General features: G+C 35.7%; 1 protein-coding gene across 4 annotated transcripts in view; it reads left to right on the plus strand.

Annotated features, from left to right (window-relative positions):
* NECTIN3 (nectin cell adhesion molecule 3) overlaps positions 1-19,827 on the plus strand; it is a 62,682-nt gene that overhangs the window by 27,578 nt on the left and 15,277 nt on the right. For 2 of the 4 annotated variants that reach the window (XM_071561976.1, XM_071561986.1), the window contains 4 exons: positions 267-563; positions 2,373-2,490; positions 5,882-6,033; positions 14,159-19,762. In XM_071561976.1, coding sequence (XP_071418077.1) covers positions 267-563; positions 2,373-2,490; positions 5,882-6,033; positions 14,159-14,742 — 1,151 coding nt within the window. In that variant the 3' untranslated portion in view covers positions 14,743-19,762. Of the gene's footprint in view, positions 1-266; positions 564-2,372; positions 2,491-5,881; positions 6,034-14,158; positions 19,763-19,827 lie in introns of those variants that run through there. The other 2 variants (XM_071561994.1, XM_071562004.1) reach the window with 1 other exon arrangement.

Here is a 19,827-nt window from a genome sequence, read left to right on the forward strand (position 1 = left end):
ACACTGGAATTCCCTGTCAGTGCATTAAATGTAGTGAATGAACAAAAACTGAACTTGAGTGAGTAGACAAAGGTGAATGGTGTCAGCAGGCAAAAGCTTCACAGAGCTATCATCTCTGAGATATGCCATGATCTTATTTCAGGGATATCTGATTAACCTTGGCTTTTGCAAATGGATTAAATTTTGTTTGACTCTTTTACATAGTGCCACTTTCAAAGATGTAGAGACTTTCTTGCCTAAATTTACTTTTTTTTTCCCCTCCCTAGTTGAACCTGTTGTGAGCTTAACGAAAGGACCAAACCCTCTAATAGATGGTGCAAATAGGACAACAGCAGCCATTTGTACAGCAGCCACTGGAAAACCTGCTGCACAGATTGACTGGGAAGGAGGCCTTGGGGAAATAGAATCCACCTCTACTTTGTTTCCAAATGAAACAGTGACAGTTGTAAGCCAGTATGTGATTATCCCGACAAGATTTGCAAGAGGAAGACGTGTAACTTGTGTTGTGAGGCACCCTGCTTTGGAAAAGGAGTTACGATACCCTTATGTGTTGGACATACAGTGTAAGTATTCTGTAAGGTAATTGCTGCTTGGTATATATCTTAAAACCACCTTCTTTACTGGTGTATACCTTGCCCAGGAAGGGGATGAACACTTTCTGCTTCAGGAAAATGAAGGAAATGAGAACTGTATAGAAAAGCTGTGATAAGAGGCAAGTCAGGCACAAGTAGGGTCTCTGTTTTGAAAATAAAGTCATAAAGCTAAAGTACTGGTTCTTTCTGTTGGTTGTTTTGGATATTGAATCATGGGTAAACATTATTATTCAATTTTATAAATAAAAAAGTTTACCAACAAAACAGTGAACTCAGTTGATCTGTAAACTCCTTATAGTGTGTTACAGTTTCAGCAGTATTAAAGAACTAATAAGGATTCATCTTTGATATGACAAGTTAAAAGTAGGTTTTAGAGAGGTCAGCAAGTTATTTTCAGATTAATCATTAAGCTTTGTCCACGCTAATTAACATAAGAAAAGAACATAGTACGTACATTCTTAACATTTGATATTCAGCTTCAGGTTGCTCATATAATTCAAAAGGGTAGCAGGCTTGTTTAACAAATGTGTGGCTTTAAAACACATGAATATGTAGTGAGATGGCTTACAATGCTGCTTAGCTAAAAGCAGTTAAGCCAGATAAACTTTAGTCATGTGACCCTTTTTATTTTTGTTAGGCAAAGTATATGTGACCAAACCAAACGTATTTTCAAGTTACTCCTTTGGTATCCTGTCTCAGTTGTGTGCTGCTTTAAAGTTCCTAAATAACAGAAGTCTGTCTGTTCAATTAGAAGAAATGTAGTGGCTGTAAAAAGTAGACTTGCTCTTTTGGTTTGACTAGAAGCTAATTTGAGTTTGTTTTTATTCTTTTGGTAAAGAATCACTTATTTTGGCACAAAATAGTGATTAGTGTTGCTTTATTTTGTCAGTCTCTAAGTTTTAGATTGAACAGAAATAGAACTGAATGTGTTTTGTTCCCATCGTTGTCTCAAACAGTAAATAAGAGAATTAAGTTTTGTATTTAAAATGAAATTAGGATCCAAGTTGATTTTTAAGTATTTTAATCTGAAATTAGTGTTAAGGCATGTTTCAGAACTTCTAACAAAATTGTATAGTAAGCAACACCCCAGCAAGAGAGAAGCTGTGTGTGTTCTTCAGTCTTCCCTGACACTTACAGCTTTTGCATCTGCTCCTCTTCCTGCCATAGGAGCTTATGCCAAATCATGCTGTCTGTTCTGTGGCTTCTGAATATTTCAGCTGGGTGTCTCTGTCTTATATGAAATCACCTCCCGGCGCTTCAGAGCCTGATCCAACATAATTCTGTATTTTGATGCCAGTGGACAACTTAATCTTTATATCTGGCATCTGAACTTTTTGGTCATTTCCTAATTACCTGGTTTTTCAAAAGGCTGTTTCTGATCCTTTGCTGTGTATTTTTAGTGAGAAGTAGCTCCAAATTACCATTTCTCACTTCACAAAAACATGAAATGGATTCTTTTCTTCTGAAGTCCTCTCACTTCCCCAAGGTGCTGTATGGTTGCAGAAAACACTTGGAAAGTTGCATTGAAAGTTGCATATTATGCTCTAGGTTGGAACTGCATTGTGTTCTGTCTTTCGGCAGTGGTGGTGGTGGTTTTTAGTTGGAAAACAAACAGACAAACGACAATCAAAGCAACCATCACACTTTCTTCCTCCTCCCAATAAAAAGGAAAAAAAACAGCATACAAAAAAACCCTTCTGCTCCGCTGATCTGACCATTACACGCAATTCACTCATCACAAAAAAACTGTGATTGATCGATGAAATCTTTTTTTGTCAGATGCCCCAGAAGTTTCAGTAACTGGCTATGATGGAAACTGGTTCATTGGAAGAGGGAACGTTCAGCTCAAATGTAATGCTGATGCAAATCCATTACCTATGGAATTTACATGGACCAGGTAACTCTTTGCATAAAGGGACTTGCCACATGATTCAAGTGGTATAATTACTAAACTTACAGTAAAGTTTTTGAATGTTTTGAAAACAAAGAATACATGACTTCTATTGGGTTGTAATGGTTTAATCCAGCCTTTCCAAAGGAGAATATAATGTGTGTATGTATGAATATGGGTGTGTCTTGGTTTAAGCTGGCAAAATGCCAACTGCTCAATACCAAGTCAGAGCCTCTTTGCCCTCACCAAGAAAAGGGAGAAAAGGGAAAAAAACCCTCAAATTACATTTATACTTAAACTAGCTACAAATATTTATATAGAAAAGAGAAGAGTAAAATGACAATATAACATACACTTACACAAGCTAGGAATAACAAAAAATAACTTCCCTACTCTCCAGTGAAAACAGATTCTATCACTGTAGTTTTATAAGCACCCCAAAAGACACCGAGCAAAGAACAGAAAGAGTAACAACAAAATGTTTCTACTTCCCTGAACTCAAACAAAATGCAAGTAGCGGCAGCAAGGTCAGCAGGGCCTACTCCAACAAGACAGGAGCTGCACCACGTCCGGCTTGTACTTCAGCCATGATGGAACTGACTAAGCCACTCCCACACACCAGCTTTTACTTCTTTTGAGATGATGTTGTAATACGGTATGGTATACAATACTACTGGCTAGAAGAAGTCAGCTGTTAGCTAGCCCAGCCCAGCTCAAGTCAGCTGCACTTTAAAACCCAGGCCTAGGCTGCACTTTAAAACCCAAATTTTAGGCCTACCTGGCTTAACCCATTATAGTGGGTATCTTCTAAAATTACATGCCTGAACAGTTTGTAATTATGCTCAGGGTAAAGTCTCTTTAGTTACTCAAAGAACACTAACCTGTGTATGTTACAGCATGTAGAACAAAGGCCAATAAGTCTAATAGGGATCCAACTATTATATCATTAGTTCTCTTCTATTATTATTGAGAGTAGATTGTAAACACTTGAACAAATTTTTCAGTATCTGCATTTTAAAATCTGAAAACTATAGTTGAGGTAGCTTGCTGAATTATAACATTTGCCAAGTCAGATAAATGCACAGAGATGGAAAGTAGGTCTTGAACATACGTGTCTAGTAAAAAAGGAAAAAAGTCTTACATAGAGCCACATTTCATCAATATATGAATTGAGTGGTCCCTGTTCTGAAATTTACTGCTTGGCTTTTGCAGCCTTTGTGCAAGAGACAGAAGAGGACAATAAGAGCAAGCACAAACAAAAATCTGTCCTGTGAAGAAAAAGAATAAATAACCCCAGCTCTTTTAAATTTACTTGTTGCCTGTAGAAAAGGAAATAGCTTGCCTAAGGATATCGCAAGTTTGTGTAACTATGTTGTAGTGGCTTCTGTTGGTAAATATTGAGAATATTTATTGATTTGAAGCTGTAATCAATTTCCCTACCTTCTCAGTGATGGATGTAATTTAATGTAGAGGAACAGTAGTCATGATGTGGATTGAAAATGTTGTACCAATAAGTTTTGAATTGCTTGATGGTACTTTTGCAGGAAAACAAAACATTACTGTAACTGACTCAATCCTAAAATCAGCCATTTAAATTTTCAGTCAGTGTTGCAACTCTTTGTAGTCAGAATGGCATGCTGTGCTAAACTAAGTTTTGTAAAATGTGTGCTTTGTCTACTGCTACTGTAGACTGCCATCTCCATCCCAGGCTTAGCTCAAAATCAGCATAATGAGAAACTTAAACACAGAAAAATTCATATGTTCATAGAACCTTGCCATCCTCTTAACAGCAGTACCACTTTTTTCTTCAGATGTGCTGGGTTCTCAGTTCTCTCACTTGAATTTGAGATATATGTAACAACTAATCAATACAACCTGTGCCTGCAATTCCAGAAGAAATAAACATATATGAATCCATTTAAAGCACTTCAAGCTTCAGAGGTCCCTTTTAGGCGTCCTGAGGTTAAAATGGAACCAACTTTTACAAAATGCCTAAATTTTCTGGCATAAACTAGGGCACCTTTTTGACCAAAAAAATCCTGTCCAAGGTGAATGAGGAAATCCCAAGTGTGTCTGTGTGAAATCCATGTGAAAAAAGGGTAGCTTGAGTATTTAAGGAAACAAAAAGTTTCAGTGTTGAATTGTGTACAGTCTTACCGGTGTCACATTATACCTTCTAGAACTACCATACCAAAAAATTGTGTCCCTTGGAATCAAAGATGACATTGTATTTGCTAGGATAGTGATATTTCATGGTCAAATGTTGCATATATGAGAATTTTATTAGAATAGACCTGGCAAACAACTTGACTGTATCTTGAAATAAATATTCCTAATACTATGAATTATGAGGTATGTGCTTGATCCCTTTTATCAGCTTTATATGGCTGAGGCAATTCTGGACAATAATTACAGCAAAGTAGTAGGAATATTGTTGTCTTGAAACTACATTTGTTGAAGATCATATTTACTGTTAACTGTGGAGTGTTTTTGTGACTATGTATTTTAAGGTGTTATGTGGCTTTTTTTTCCCGTGACCCTTATAAAATCTTGCTTTCTAAATGCTTTCAATGTACTGTGATCCGGTAAGCGTATGTGTGAATATTGACTTAGGCCTGCTTAGCTGTTAATAGATATTTAAATAAAAAATTGGGGTCCAACTGCATGAATTTGCACAGGTATTTATTGGGCAGTTGGCAGCTCTGTTAAAATGGTTCCAATGCCTTTGCCCTTTCCCCTTTCTCATTGTGTTTACACAGTTGTTAGGGCAGTCTCAGGCAGAATGGTACAGTGAAATTATTGAGTTGGAAAAGCCAAATGATTAGAAATAAATTTGTTTAACCAGATGTTTCTCCAAATATATAACCATGCACCACATTCTGTTTCAGTGCTGTAATTTAGATGGAAAAGTGATGGGGGATGAGAAAAAGCAGGTCAAGAGAGGGAGAAGCTGCTTGAATTCTTGCTCAGAAACTCTAGTCAAAATGTCCTGTTAATTAAGCGTGTATGGACAGAAATATTTGTGATAGCTCAACTGTATGCAAAAGAACAGGCAGATAATCCTGACAGCAGTATAAGTGCTTCTTAATTAGAGTGTTCATTTTTAGAGTTTGAGTTGGCTTGTTCCTTCAAGTTCTTTTGAGATAATGTTTTTTAGCTGTAGTAGACTTGATTTGGAGACAGCTTGCTAGTTCCAGCAGATTTGACATTTAAAGGATTCGGCACAGAAATTAAACAAATGTTCAGGTGTACACTGAGAATGTCCAAAGAAAGCCCACTGACAATGTTAGCACAGTGAAAAGTTCACTCTATAGATTATTACAAATATTATTTTCAGCTAGTTCCATTTAAGCTAGTTGTAAAGATTCACATTTGAAATATAGCTGTGTTTTTCTAGATTGGATGGACAATGGCCTGAAGGATTGCTGTCTGTCAACAATACTCTGCAGTTCAGCAACCCACTGACTTATAACTACACTGGGACTTACATCTGTAAGGTGACTAATTCCCTTGGTCAGAGAAGTGATCAGAAGACTGTTTACATATTAGGTAAGTTTTACTTCTCAGGAAAGACAGTATGTTAACTTAGAACTTTTCTTGGTCAGTGATTGAATTAGCAAACTGAAGAGCTGGTTGATGCATGAAATATTTACACCTTTTGTGTGAAAATCTATCGGAAGTATGGATTTAGGAGTTATGATACAATTTGGGATATTAACTCTAATAACTATGACATGTAGTAGAAATTCTTAAAGCTGAGACACTTCTGAGATTATTACTTCCTCTTGGTAGATGAACTGAGATTTGTTTTTTACAGTGTTAAACTTGTGTTTGACAAGATATATTGACTGCAGCAAACAGAGTACCTTGTCTGTAATAAATTGAAAAAACAGATGTTGGTGTGAAGCAAGGATCTACATTTAGAAAAGCCAAAGGTGCTCTTCTTTAAGGAAGTTTGAGTTATGTTCTGAATGTGTGTTTCACTCCAGTTACTCATCTCATTTTCTCAGGATGCAGGTCTCCCGTAATCATGAAGTATCTCATGCAAAAGTCTTCCCGATCAACTTTGTATAATATAGCAAATGTGTGTGACTGTTTAGCATCACTGCTGTTGAAACATACAATCTTGTATCCATTAACACAGTGTAATTAATGTTTTACTCTGACACCTTTGTGAAAGAACAGCATGACTTACAGTATGTGTGAATGGTGCTGTAGAAGTGTGAAAAAGCTCTCCAGGTTTCCATAATGGATTAGGAAAATTAGCTAATACCTAGCTTGATCAATAAATTATTAGCATTTTTATAAGGAAGATAATACAAACATGAAAATTAAAATATTTTCAATAAGTTGCTGACATTCATTATTTCATTAAGGGAATTAAGTGTTAAGAGTGCATGTTGGCTACTTACAGAATATAAACATAGAAGACTTCTTAGTAAAATCTTAAAACTCAGTATAAACCCTTAAGAGTTGAAATGAGAATGAGAACTTGAAACTAAGTTAAGATCCAGGATGCTTGAATCCACATCTGTCAGAATTCAGTTTTGATAGCTGTCTGCATTTTTAGAACAAATGATGGAGTTGCAGTCAGACTGACATAACTACCGTGTAGGCCATTTTGGAAAGCTAGTAAGTTGGACTTAACTGCCTAATTAATAAACTAGTTAATGGGAAACGTCTAAGTAGTTTGAGACAGTGGAATTATTTGTAAACAACTTATTAGCTAGAATTTTATATAACTTAAAAGACTTCAAGTGCTGCAAATTGTTGTGAAAGTTACTTCTGTGAGAAGTTACTTTTGAGCGCTTGGTTCTAATGCAGCTTCTATGGAGAAGAATTCATGGTTGCATAGCAGTGTCAAAACAATTATAAAGCTTGGCATGTTGCAAGAAGTATTAAGTAAAAAAAATAGAATGTCAATTAAACTGGGTGAAATATTTATCTAGAACGTAACATTGAAATACTCTTAGAAAATAACAATGCAGTTTATAGCTCTGCTTTCAGCCTTATTCTAACTCTCAGGAACAGGAGAGAGGGGGGTTTCAAGTGCACCACTTTTCAAGTTGTCAGTTCTGTGAGCATCATCTGCTGTAAGGAGAACTCGTGCTTTTTACCATTTCTGTTGTGCATGAAAATATAAGGCCATCGTTCAAATTATGTTTGCAACTAATTGACCAAAATAGGCCAACCAGGAAATCATATATGATGTTTCCTAAAATGAATCAAGCCTTTGAAAAGTGGAAGAGATGTACAAGCTAGTTGGGCTGTGGTGACAGCTTGTGTTTCAGCTTATGGCAAATGTAACATAACTTAAGCTTACTGCAGAGAGAGTAAAGCTGCAGGAGTCTGTCTTCAGTGAGAACTGACAGATAGTGTTTAACACGTGTGCTGCTTTTCAGCTTGGTTCAGCAACCTTGTTTTGCTGCAGTAATTTAATTGCAATTAGCAAACCTTAGCTGGTTTTAGGGAGCACCAACACTGAACCTCAGCTAGCTAGAAGTACAGTCATGGTTCTAGTTAGGTGCACCAGTGACAGCAAATACTTTAGTTGATATCGAATTAATTTCAGTTTTTTAAAACTTTGTGTTGAACATGCTAACCAACTGATTAACTTTTTTTATATAGGAGACTTGATAAAAATGAGAAAGCTGAGGCAATTATGAGTGTAACAACCTTACTGTTTTCAGACAGAAATATTAAGCACATTTGATTGTAACTCTTTAGAATAATTTTCAGTGTGATTGGCTCTTGAAATAACTGAAATGCCCTTAAAATAATGCAGGATGGACAAGTAACAATGAAATAATCAAACCACTTACCACCTTTAATATTTGACTTAACCGATCAGGTGTCTAGTAATGGCAAATACAGCAGTGCTGTATTGTAAAGCAATCAACAATAACATGAAATAAACAATTAGCTTATTTTTCTATCTTTGCTCTTATCCACTGTATAAAACTTGGCATAAAACATAGAGGGAAAGTTTGAAGTGGACAAAGCTGTGTCATCACACCATGTTTCAAATTTTAATTATGAAGCTGTCAAAAAGGATTAATGCTTCTGAACAATCACAATGCTGGTAGTTGTTAAAATGTTTTTTTCTAACAGTTAAAAAACGTAAGTTGAAATGTGTTGTAGGATTGGAATGTAAGCTGAGCAAAAAAATTGCTTTTGGTCTTGTTTAAAAAATAATGCTCTGTTTTTAACATGTTCTGTTGTGCTCCTAAACTTTGTTAGCAGTCTTGAAGTGGAATAGGGAAATAAAAGAGAAGTAGTTGACAAGGGCTAAATGGTAAATTCGCTGTTTTTTAGTTACAGGGGATGATGCATCTTTATAGGGATAAATACCCAAATGGTGTTTGAAGAGATATTTTTTTTATATTGCTTTTAAGGCACAGATATCTTTGCTATCGTTTTTTACTCATTCAGTGATGTAAAGTTAAACTTTTGTGTAGCTTTCCAGCAAAAGCACGCCATGCTTCTCATGGGGTTCAAGCGTTGAGGTTCTAGACTTGGTTCTATAACACCAGGTTTTCCAAAACAAGCTGTCAGCTTGATATGTAAAGCCCTTCCTCTTGCAATATTGATTTACTCAGTTTTCTTAAACAAGGAACTGAATTTTGTTTTTGTGGCTCTGGGTTCCTTCACTTTCAGACTGTCTACTGAGACCTTCCCTTTCTCCACTTGCAAGGGAGGTGACCTGTGAGACTTGCATTGAGATATAGGGACGTACTTCCTCTGTCATGACTGCCTTTGAGAGACATAAGTTTTGTTAAAAGTAAAGTCAGCCTTTGTCAGCCAGCAATCCTAGGAAGGTCTGATTTGTAAGTACAGGATCACCTTGTAGAGTGGACATTGTCAAGATTAACATAGCAGAGGCTGATCTTTGGTGTTACTTTTGTGTTTTCTCTGTTCTGAGAGAGCATTGTAAATTCAGGCACTCTTTTATTTGCTAAAGTACAAACTACTTTTTTAATTCTGTTGTATAGCAAAGGACTTCCTGTATAGCAAAGATATCCTGACTGTTAACTTTCTTGCTCCCTGGTATAGCATGCTTTGAAATTTAAATGGTCTGCCTAAATATTTCTTAAGGCTTGAGCTTAATGATAGATTTCTGTTGTATCCCCCAAAAATACCAAAATCTTCAATTTGGTGTGTGGAAATCCCAGCTAGAAACTGCAAAAGTACTCTGAACTTTGAATGTGGATGATTAGCTCTGATGAAAGAAATTGATGGTATCTATCTGCATATCATGCTGCCAAATTAGAGGTAGGGGGTACACACTGAAAAATAATCTAAAGCTCCAGTATGCAGACTTTGTAGACAAGAAACTGTGGGGAGAGGGTTACACAGTGTCTTCATCTATTTCTTGACTTCAAAGTCACAGTGTTTGAAGAAAGAATGTTAAATTTCCCTATAATTTTTTCTCAGACCCTCTGAAAGCCTTCTTCAATGGAAAGGCAACTTTCCCTGCTGTTATAAAGGAGTTACTATGTAAGCTTTTCAGAAGTTGAAAGAAAGGGTTGTTTTTATAACACCCAGCTGTGTTGAATTATTATTAAATTTTGAAGTACTTGCCAGGTAAGTGAAATTTAACAATAACAACAGCTTAAGTAGCAGAGGTAGATAGGTCTCTGTGCAAACATACATGTTAATACATGGACAGACAGATACTTTCCACTCTGGAAAATGAGAAGTGCAAAGAGAAGTCTTCTAATTTGTGCAAAGCCAACTCAGTTTTGGATTATAAGTAATTGATAGCAGGTCCTTGTCTGGTGGAAGGCAAAGGAAGGGATATTTGCATCTTGAATTGTATGGGAGTTGTGTTTTGGTTTTTTCGAAAAGGGAGAACTATTTTTAGCTGCTTTATTTTGGTGTTTGGAACTAGACATTTACTGTCTGTATTAATACACAACTAGCCAAGGAAACCTTCCTTTCAGAACTTTTCCTGTAATGCTTAACTGACATATTTTAACCAAAGGAGATGTGTGCCAGTATTGATTTATCTTACTTATTACAGTTCTGGTCACCTTACCTCTGAATTACTTCATAGTGGGCTAAATTCCAAATGGCTTATAGTTTAAAAATACTGTGTTTTCTAGTTGATTTTTTTTACTATGACATGTTTGTTGATGATGATATCGAGGCAGGACTTAACCTAAGATTTTAAAGCTAATGGTCTGATTCTAAGAATGCTCCATCCATCTCTTTCCACATTCATCATTCTGACACTGGGCTTGGTTTTGGCTTTGAATTATCATAGAAGCAAAGGTAGATCCCAGACATTTGAACAATGAGGTACTGGAGGGGGATTGAAGCGGGAAGATGCAGTATTTGGGACATGAAACATGTCGTGTTAATTGGATGTCTCTACTAAACTTAATTGTGGAAACTCACCTGCCCAGGCAAAGTTGTTTGTATTGTAAGAGTTGAGACAACTATCCTAGAATAGTCATTTAACGTAAATATGAAAATACCATACTGACACTGTTGAAAATTGGTACTGGCTTTCATGGGAAACATCTGGAAAATAATTCACAAAGGGAAAACTTAGCAGTATACAGGGACTATGCTGCTTTAGTTTGAGGGGGTATTGGAGGTTCATTTGAAGCAAAGAGCAAGTCTTGCTTTACTTGGCAGAAAACTATGTCAAAACCTTTGTAACAGAAACTTGACTTCTTTGTATGTATGGAATAAGTTGATTGACTTAGTACATTGATACTAGAAAACTGGTTTTTGCTTTCCTCAGTTATGTATCTTATTTTAATGGGGTTGGTAGTTCGTGTAAAAACAGAAGAAATTTTGTGTGGTCTTTGCTTGTCCCCATCTTTACTGCAGGGCACATGTAATAAGGACTTGAACAGGGCCCAGAACAATAAGAAACAAAAACTGAAATCAAGATGCATTTAACCTAAGCCCAAATATTTTTTAGAATTTATGCCACTTCCAGCTCCCTGATCTGCATGGATATTTTAATATATTGTTGTAGTTTGTGCAGCAACACAAGCCTACATCAGTGAAAGAGATGAGATGAGAACTGTCAAACATTGGGTCCTAAGTCAAATGTGGGAAACTGTTGCGTTTTAATAAAGTGCCATATGAATGAATTAAAATGAAAATTATGTGCTCAATGTTTTGTGGAAAGTATTAATAATTCAAACAGTTATTGGTAATGAGGTGAAATACTATAATTAAACAACTTGCTGATGTGAAAGAATATTGTCTTTCATAACAACAGGTAAGAGTGACATTTTCTTAATTTGGAAATAGCATTTGAGATGTGATTTACAAGCAAAATATTATGGGGTAGACATAAAAATCTTTGGCATTCCTGATCTTCATGTTGTTCTCTTTTTGGGAAACTTACTAGGTACAGGAAATTTAAAAGAAAAAAGAGGTTTAGTTTTATGTTTAAAAAGCTCTGGGTGATATCAGAAGTGAACTTCACATGTTCTCATTGACCTTATAAACAAGAAGGGACAATTTTAATTTTGTGATTCTTTAACAGTAAGAGGTATTGACTGACAATACAGGTATCATGGTTATATGTTCTAGGAATACATCAAAACAAATACTTAATTGATCCTACATTTGCAATTAATTTAATGTGCTAGTTAGTTCTTGTAGATAATACAGCTGGACAACCTGACAACTGGTAGATGAATCAGAAGTTAAGGAAAAACTTTTGCAAAACACTGGTTTTCTAATATATTGAGTGTAATTGCCATTGTGCTTACTTCACATATGTGTTGATCAAAGTTGTCAGGATGCAAGTGCTACACAGTTGTGGATGTGGAGAATGGGACTTAAGACCCCAGTATCCGTGGGAAACAATTACAAAGGCAGTTAAAAAACCTCCAAACAACAAAAAAAAACAACAAAAAAACCCCTAACAAGTATATATAGAGCTCAAAAATCTTGTGTCTAAAGCAAATACCTCTTCAAGGAGGTGGGGTTTATCTTCGTGACTTATGTATGTGTGGGACATGGAACCCTGGTAAACTTGAATTCCTTAATCTCTACTTCTTTGTTAAATTATCAAACTTACTTTAAATCAGTTTTTACTAAAATCATAATCTGAATTCCTCTTGTTCATTTTGGTAGTGCATTTTCCTCATTCAGTTTTCTGTTTTCTGTGCAATTAATTTCATTTATGTATAGCTCCCTAACAAATCATCGCTTTTACATAGTCAAGTAATATACTTATGTGCTTTGAAAATCTGTGTAAAGCTTTACTTATGTCAAGCTTAAAATACTGTGTTCAGTAGAGAGATACAGTCTGAAGATGTGTAGTGGTTGTGACAATTCTGTCTGCTATGAGAGAATTGTATTGTCTGCCTCTGAGTAGTAAAATGAAAAATTCTATTTCTGGCTGTTTAATTTTGGTTTGTCAAATAATAGGAAGCCTGACAGATCTCTAGTTTTATCTGGTTTGCTTCTTGTGGCGTTAAATTTAGGATGCCTCTGTAATATGATGGTAGTAGTAGTTTCATGAATCTTGCTTTAACTAAATAACATGGTATAATGAGCTACTTGGCTGTCCATGTAATATGTTCTCTAAAAGGTTCAAGCTATAATAACATGTTTAGTGTTGATTTATTGATTTAAAGATAATTAGCTTGCCTTGCACAAGGCAAAAAGTAATACTTAGTGTGGCACAGCAGTATAAGAACTGGAGTTGCATAAAATGTTGTGATTGACTGGTATAATCTCAGGAGGCTTTCTCAGTGTCATCAGCCCATGACTTGGAACCTTGTGAGCAATACAAATGCACACATCTCCAGTAGACCTAAAGAACAAAGGAAAAAGCTGCATGCTGGAGAAGCGTGGTATCTGGCAGTCTCTTATTTTACGTGCATAACCTGACATGAAATCGGTATTTTATATGGAGGAATGAATATGGAAATTTCTTTGTGCATGGGGGATCAAATTGCTTTTAGGAGGGGAATGCACAGAAACAATTTTAACTTCTGATGTTCCTTTTTACTACTATTATTATTATTTTAAAAACCTAGAAGCTCCTTGCGCAAGCTAAATATTACTTTGAGATTAATACATGACATTTTTAACTGTGCTTCTTTCACTAATCCCAAGGTGAGGTTGAGTAGGTTGTATTAATGAAACAAATGGTTTTGGAGAGAATAGCTTAAAATCAGTAGTTCATGTGCTGCTGACTGAGCACACAGTTCATAGTTTTTCATTCTTAATGCCCTGAACAATTTCTGAAGTGGAAATTTAGTGTGGAATAATTGTGGCATAATCAATTAGTTTGATCCAGTATTCCTAACTGCTAGATGGAAAGTTAGAGGACTGCTTGGGTTTTTCCTCCATGGAGAAGGTAAATAATGAATGATGAGCAGTCAAAATCTGAGCAGAAAAGCTGCATCTCCTTACTTTGAGGAGGACAAAGAGTCTACTTGAAGATGATTTTGATTATTGCCTGTACTTTCTGTCTTTCTGCAGCATAGTTCAAAACCACATTTAATGAAACTATTTCAAAGCCAGTAGAAATGGTACGATTTTCGTAGTTCCATGAACTTGAGAATGAAAAACTATTCTTGTAGAACATACCCATCAACTTTGCTTTCTTATAAACCCTTAACTGATTTAGCTTGCATTGACATTCTGTGCCTTTTCTGTGTCTTGTCTACTTCTTTGCTCTTTCCATTAGATCCTCCTACTACTACCACTCGACTGCCCACGGTTCCCTGGCATCCTTCGACTGATGGCATCACAGGTTTAGCAACACAGCCTAGACTAATAAATTTCCCAACATCAACCTTGTCAACAATGCAGGACGACTCTTTGGGTACCATCATCGGTTCTGTGGTGGGTGGGCTTCTTTTGCTCTCACTTCTCAGTATTCTGGCTGGAGTTCTCTGCTATAGGAGAAGAAAGACGTTCCGTGGTGACTACTTTGCTAAGAGCTACATTCCACCGTCAGATATGCAAAAAGAGTCTCAAATAGATGTTCTTCAGTCAGATGATGTGGATTCTTACCCTGACAGTATAAAAAAAGAAATAAAGCATCCAATGAACATAATATCTAAAGATTATTTAGAAGACCCTGAAAAACCTGAGTTGAACAATATAGACAATACTAACAGGTACCAGGAACGTTATGAAAGACGAATGGATTACTATGAAGGTGGAACATATGGATTGAATTTTATGGGTGGTGAATTATACGATGATGAGGACTTCGTTTCTCACTTAGATGGTGCGGTAATATCTCGGAGGGAGTGGTATGTGTAGTAGCCACTGAAAAATAAGCGTGTATCTACAGTTCATTTCATTGGCTGGTCACTTTCAGATTGTTTATGCTTACACAAGAAGGAATAAACTTTTTGAAACTGATTTTTTTTTAAGGTTTTTATATTGTAATTTGAAACAATGGAAATACTGAATTTGGGGAAAGTGTATTTGAGCTGCTTTTTTTTCCCAATGCTGTACTACTGTTAAGATTTGAGTTTTAACACAGAGTGCTTGGTCTATATCAGAGGTAAAAAAAGGCTAAATTAAAGTTCCCATTCAATATTGTTTAAGAATAAAAAGTGGCTGTCTTGGTTCTCTGATTTAAAAATAAGTTTACCTAAGGCAATGATCAGATATAATCTGATGGGGCTTTGAATTACTCCAGTGTAGGTACCATCCACAGTAAACTTAATGCCTCTATATGGCAAATAGTATACTAATTAAAATGAGTTACAGCAGAATTAAAGCTTTATTTTTTAGGGGGTTTTCTGCATAAAAATAAATACCTCTTAGCAATTTAATGAGCCTTCTTGTAACTATATACTTAAAAGTTAAGTCATTGCACTGAAACTAACTTATGAACAAAATTTTGAGGAGTAACTGTAAACAGGTCAAAGGCTTGTATTTGAATAAGATGAAAAGTTATTTTTTATAGTCCTTGATTTCTAAAGCTTATTCTAGTGTGTGTATATACATATAGTAAGGTATTTTGTTAGGCCTGTGATTGACAGGATGTCAAAATTCATTAACTCATACAAGATACTCCTTGCAAGTACACAAGGTGCAATTTTTGAGACCTGTTTCGGAGGTTTTGCAGGAATCTTACCATTGAATTTGAAAGCTGGACAAAACTAAGGACAATAATATAGATTCCCAAGCTACAGGTTAATGTGAATTTGCTTGTTTTCCCAGGTGCCAAAAAACATTAGAGTTTTTATGGTTGGAAGTTAAAACAGCGGTTTTACGCTGCTTCCAAATAAGTAACAATGGTTGCTTTGAAGAGGGTAACTAGTTTCAGGTTATTAGTAGGGAAGTGGACACTTGCACTGCTACTTCATATATTGAAAACACACTTTCCAGTGATGCAACTATACAGAATCTATGAAACAGGAATTCTGATGACTTGTGCAGTCTCTGCACCACAGTGGATTTGTTTTCCCTGCAAATAATCAATAGTGATTTAACAACATGTTCTTGTTCTTTCAAATGACATTGTATCCGTTATATGTAGGACATCTTGTTTGACATCTGAAGTAGTTCTACTTTATCTTGAGCAGGTTCGCCAGACTAAATCTGCTGATTATTTAGGGAGGAAAGAAATAACTTTAGTGAAATTACAGAACAATTATAAATTCATACTTAGAATAGTAGATCTTTTGAAGTGTCATTTTTAAGTGTTTAGCTTGAGGAAATTGAAGTTTATAAGGCTATTAGTATTTGAAATCTGAAAAGGAAAGTCTCTGCTACCTTTGATGTGATGTAGGCTGCATAATCACAGCTTCTTCATGAACATTCATGCTGGAAGTTCTTTTCTATCCTCATGATATTTGGTAGCTTTACAGCATTTAGTGCTTCATGAAAATAGCTGTGTTGAGCGTTGCAGACAATACACTGTGATTGCATATGACTGCATGTGTTCAAGAAAGTTTAAGACAACAGCTTCATTTGAAATTCAAATGGAAAAGCATTCCTAAACAACTTGAGTTTGTGTTTGGATTAATGGAGTACTAATACATGATTGACCAAAGTCTCAAGAACAGTAGCAAGTGATGTTGTGGTTATCTGTAGTTTGAGTGCAAACTCAAGGAAAGGAGTTAAATTTCTAGCAGAAGGTTCTGATCCGAATTATTTCTGGAATAAAGAGATTATACCTCTCTTCAAATAAAAATATTTGATATATCATCTTTAAAAGATGGTGTTACTTTGAAATAAACATAACCATAAACCAGTTTTCCACAAGGGATATCTTGCTTTTGTCTCTGTGGATTTTTTGTTTTGATTTTTAAAATACATATATATATATTTAATATCTATGGGTTAAGAAGATGAAATGTTCTGGAATTGAAGTTGGTGATAGGGATAGGGCTTATGTGTGTTGCAATGTTTTGTACAAACATGTCTGCTGTAAACAGAATTGATTGTAAGTAGAAATGGCTGTTGTGTGAATAAACTTTTTTGTTACATTCTGGAACATAGGTAGTCTTCAAAAATGTTTCAACGGTATGTTCTTAAAAATTGAAGATGGCAAAGCACAATAAACCCAGAGGTGGGATGGAATGAACTGACATGTTTAAGCTGTTTAAGATGGGCTTTTTAGTATTTCCCTTTGTAGACCCTAAGCTTATAAAACAAGTGTCTTCAGAAACCATTTTAAGAAGAGAATGATAAAAGGGGATAGTTGCTGTCCAAACAATTTCACTTAAAGCACAGCTGATCTACCATCCAGGAATTGCATGCTTTAAAAAAAAAAACAAACTCATTTTTTCTTTTTTTTTTTTTTGTTTTGTTTTGGTTGCTGTAGCTCTTCTTTAACTATTTCTTCTAGTGAATTAATTCCCTTCTCCTTCTGGTGGTTAAAATACTGTGTAGCTGGCACAATGCATTTTAGGTGATCTCTGACTTCTTCACCTTGGCATGGTGGTCTGGGTTTCTGATCGTTTTCCTTGTTGGACTGATAAAATTTTTGTGCCTCCATTTTTGCCAAAGCAATTGAAGAAGGTAAATTCAGTGTGCCCTGTGATGATTGCACTTCAGTTCCTGTGTGTTGCTACTCTTGCTGTGGGATATCATCGTTTTTCATGATGTTCAGTAGCAAATGGGTGATTATTATCATCTTACCCAAAATGGGTTTCAATAGCTGGACTTTGAAAGTATAATATTTATGATGTTTTAACATTGTAACAGAATTTACCAGAAAGGCACTGTGAAGTTAGTATGAAACAGCCAAGAAACTCAGTTCTGAGTGTAATCACAAGACCAAAAAGCTTCTTCATGAATTCTGAACCTAACACTATATTAGTTACTTGCAACTTTTGCACTTAAAGAGGGTATCCAGTATAAACTAAACCTAAGCCAATTAAAATGCAACGATTAGGTGGACCTTCCACTGATTCACGTGCCTGTTCTTCATAAGAACCTAGGAATTATGTTTCTGCTGTGGTTTAAACCCAGCTGCCAACTAAGCACCAGACCTACCACACCTACTCCCTCTCCCTACAACCCTAGCAGAACGGGGAGAAGAATCAAGTGTAAACCTGTATGTTGAGATAAGAACAATTTACTATTTGAAAACAAAGTGAAATATAGTAATAAAAGTAAATAATAATGATAATAAAAAAGGGGACAGAAACCAAACAAACAAGTGTTGCATGATACAACTGCTCACCACCTGCTGAGCAGTGCCAGACCCCCCTCCCCGAACCCAGAGTGATCCCCTTCCTAGATAACTGTTTACATACTGGACATGATATTCTCTGGCTTGGAACGTGCCTTTGGCTCGTTTGGGTCACCCGTCGTAGCTATGCTTTCTTTGGTGTACCTTCTCACTGGTAGAGCATGAGATACAATTAAAAAAAAATTCCCTTAACTTAGGATAAGCATGACTGCAAACCCCAAAACATCAGTGTGGTATCAACATTATTCTCATGCTGAATCCAAAACACAGCACTGTAGCAGCTACTGAGAAGAAGTTGACTATTCCAGTCAAAACCAGGACAGTTTCTTAGTGTACCGGCTGGTATCTGACAGAAATAGAACTTCAGCCAAGAAAGCCATTATGTAAACTAGAACAATGATCACTTAAGGTGGTATGTTACATTAGTCTGGTGGAGTGAATTAGCTTCTGCAATTTGTTACTCTGACTTTATTCCTTAAGTTTAAGGAAGTCACAAAAAAGCAGCTTATTTCAGTTTTATTCAAGATTAATAAATACTTAGGCATACCTTTGTGAGTGTGATCTCAGGGTAGTATTCCTGTCATGTCTTTCATATACAGTGAGAGGACAGGAATCTCTTCTTTAGATTCCATGTTAAGTGTTTTTGTTTTTTCAATGAAAGATTATTTTGTCCACCTTGCCAGCATACAGGCAGAACAACTTTAGAATTCTGATCATTGATAAAACATACTGAATAGTTTAAGGTTTTTTACCTGTGAATAGAACATAAAGCTGAAGGGCTCTCAAAATTCCCTCTGGTAAGAGATCAAATAGGGGATGGTCATGTCTTGTTTGGAAAATAGCTTAAGTAGACTGCTTTAGAAATGTAGGTATAGAGCTGTCTTAATTTTCAAATCCTTTGCTGTTAACCTTTCTGCTTCAGTAATCAGTGTAGATCAGAGCATTATTTAATGTATGCTACTTATATTTTACAGGTAAGAGTTTTAGTACAGCTAATATGAATATTCCAATTGTGCAACTTTTTGATTAGCCTGTTGATACAAGTTTGAAACACTGAGATTCATGGTTTTAAATGAAAGTATGCTAGCAGGGTTTTCAGTTTTCAGACTTAAAACATTGAATTCCAAGCATAATGAAAGGAATTACCTTTACAAACTGACAAGTGTCTTAATTCAATATGAGAGTTGTTAAACGTCAGATTTGACAATACTAAGGTCAAAGGAAAAACTCTTTAGAAGTAAAAAGGCACATTTTTTTCTCTCACCCTCCCCCCACCCCTCCCACCTCCCCCCGAATAAAATTTGTTTATGAAAATTACTTTCTTGTAGCTTGGAGTGTGAAGTCCTAGAGATGATAGATAATCTTAGGGATTGGTTTGATAAGTGTAAGCCAAGTATTTGCATGTTAATTGCTCCTAGTAATACAGCTTTTTTTTTTTTTGCCCCAATTTTAAGTTTTCATTTTTGGTTTCTGCAGACTTGTGTATTTTGAAATAAAGATTGCAGATAAAGCCATAGTTGTCTAGATTTTTCAGTTAACACCTTGTTAGCTCATGCAAGTGCAAAGCATGTGTTTTGTAGCATCATCTTGTCTTGAAATGGAAAATAAAAGCATTTATTAAAAGTTGTCAGTGACTCTTCTGAAATCAGGTTATGATTTCATCAATTGTCGTAATTCAACTAGTTTTTAAT

The sequence above is a fragment of the Pithys albifrons genome, chromosome 1 (assembly GCF_047495875.1).
Source record: "Pithys albifrons albifrons isolate INPA30051 chromosome 1, PitAlb_v1, whole genome shotgun sequence".
NCBI lineage: Eukaryota > Metazoa > Chordata > Aves > Passeriformes > Thamnophilidae > Pithys > Pithys albifrons.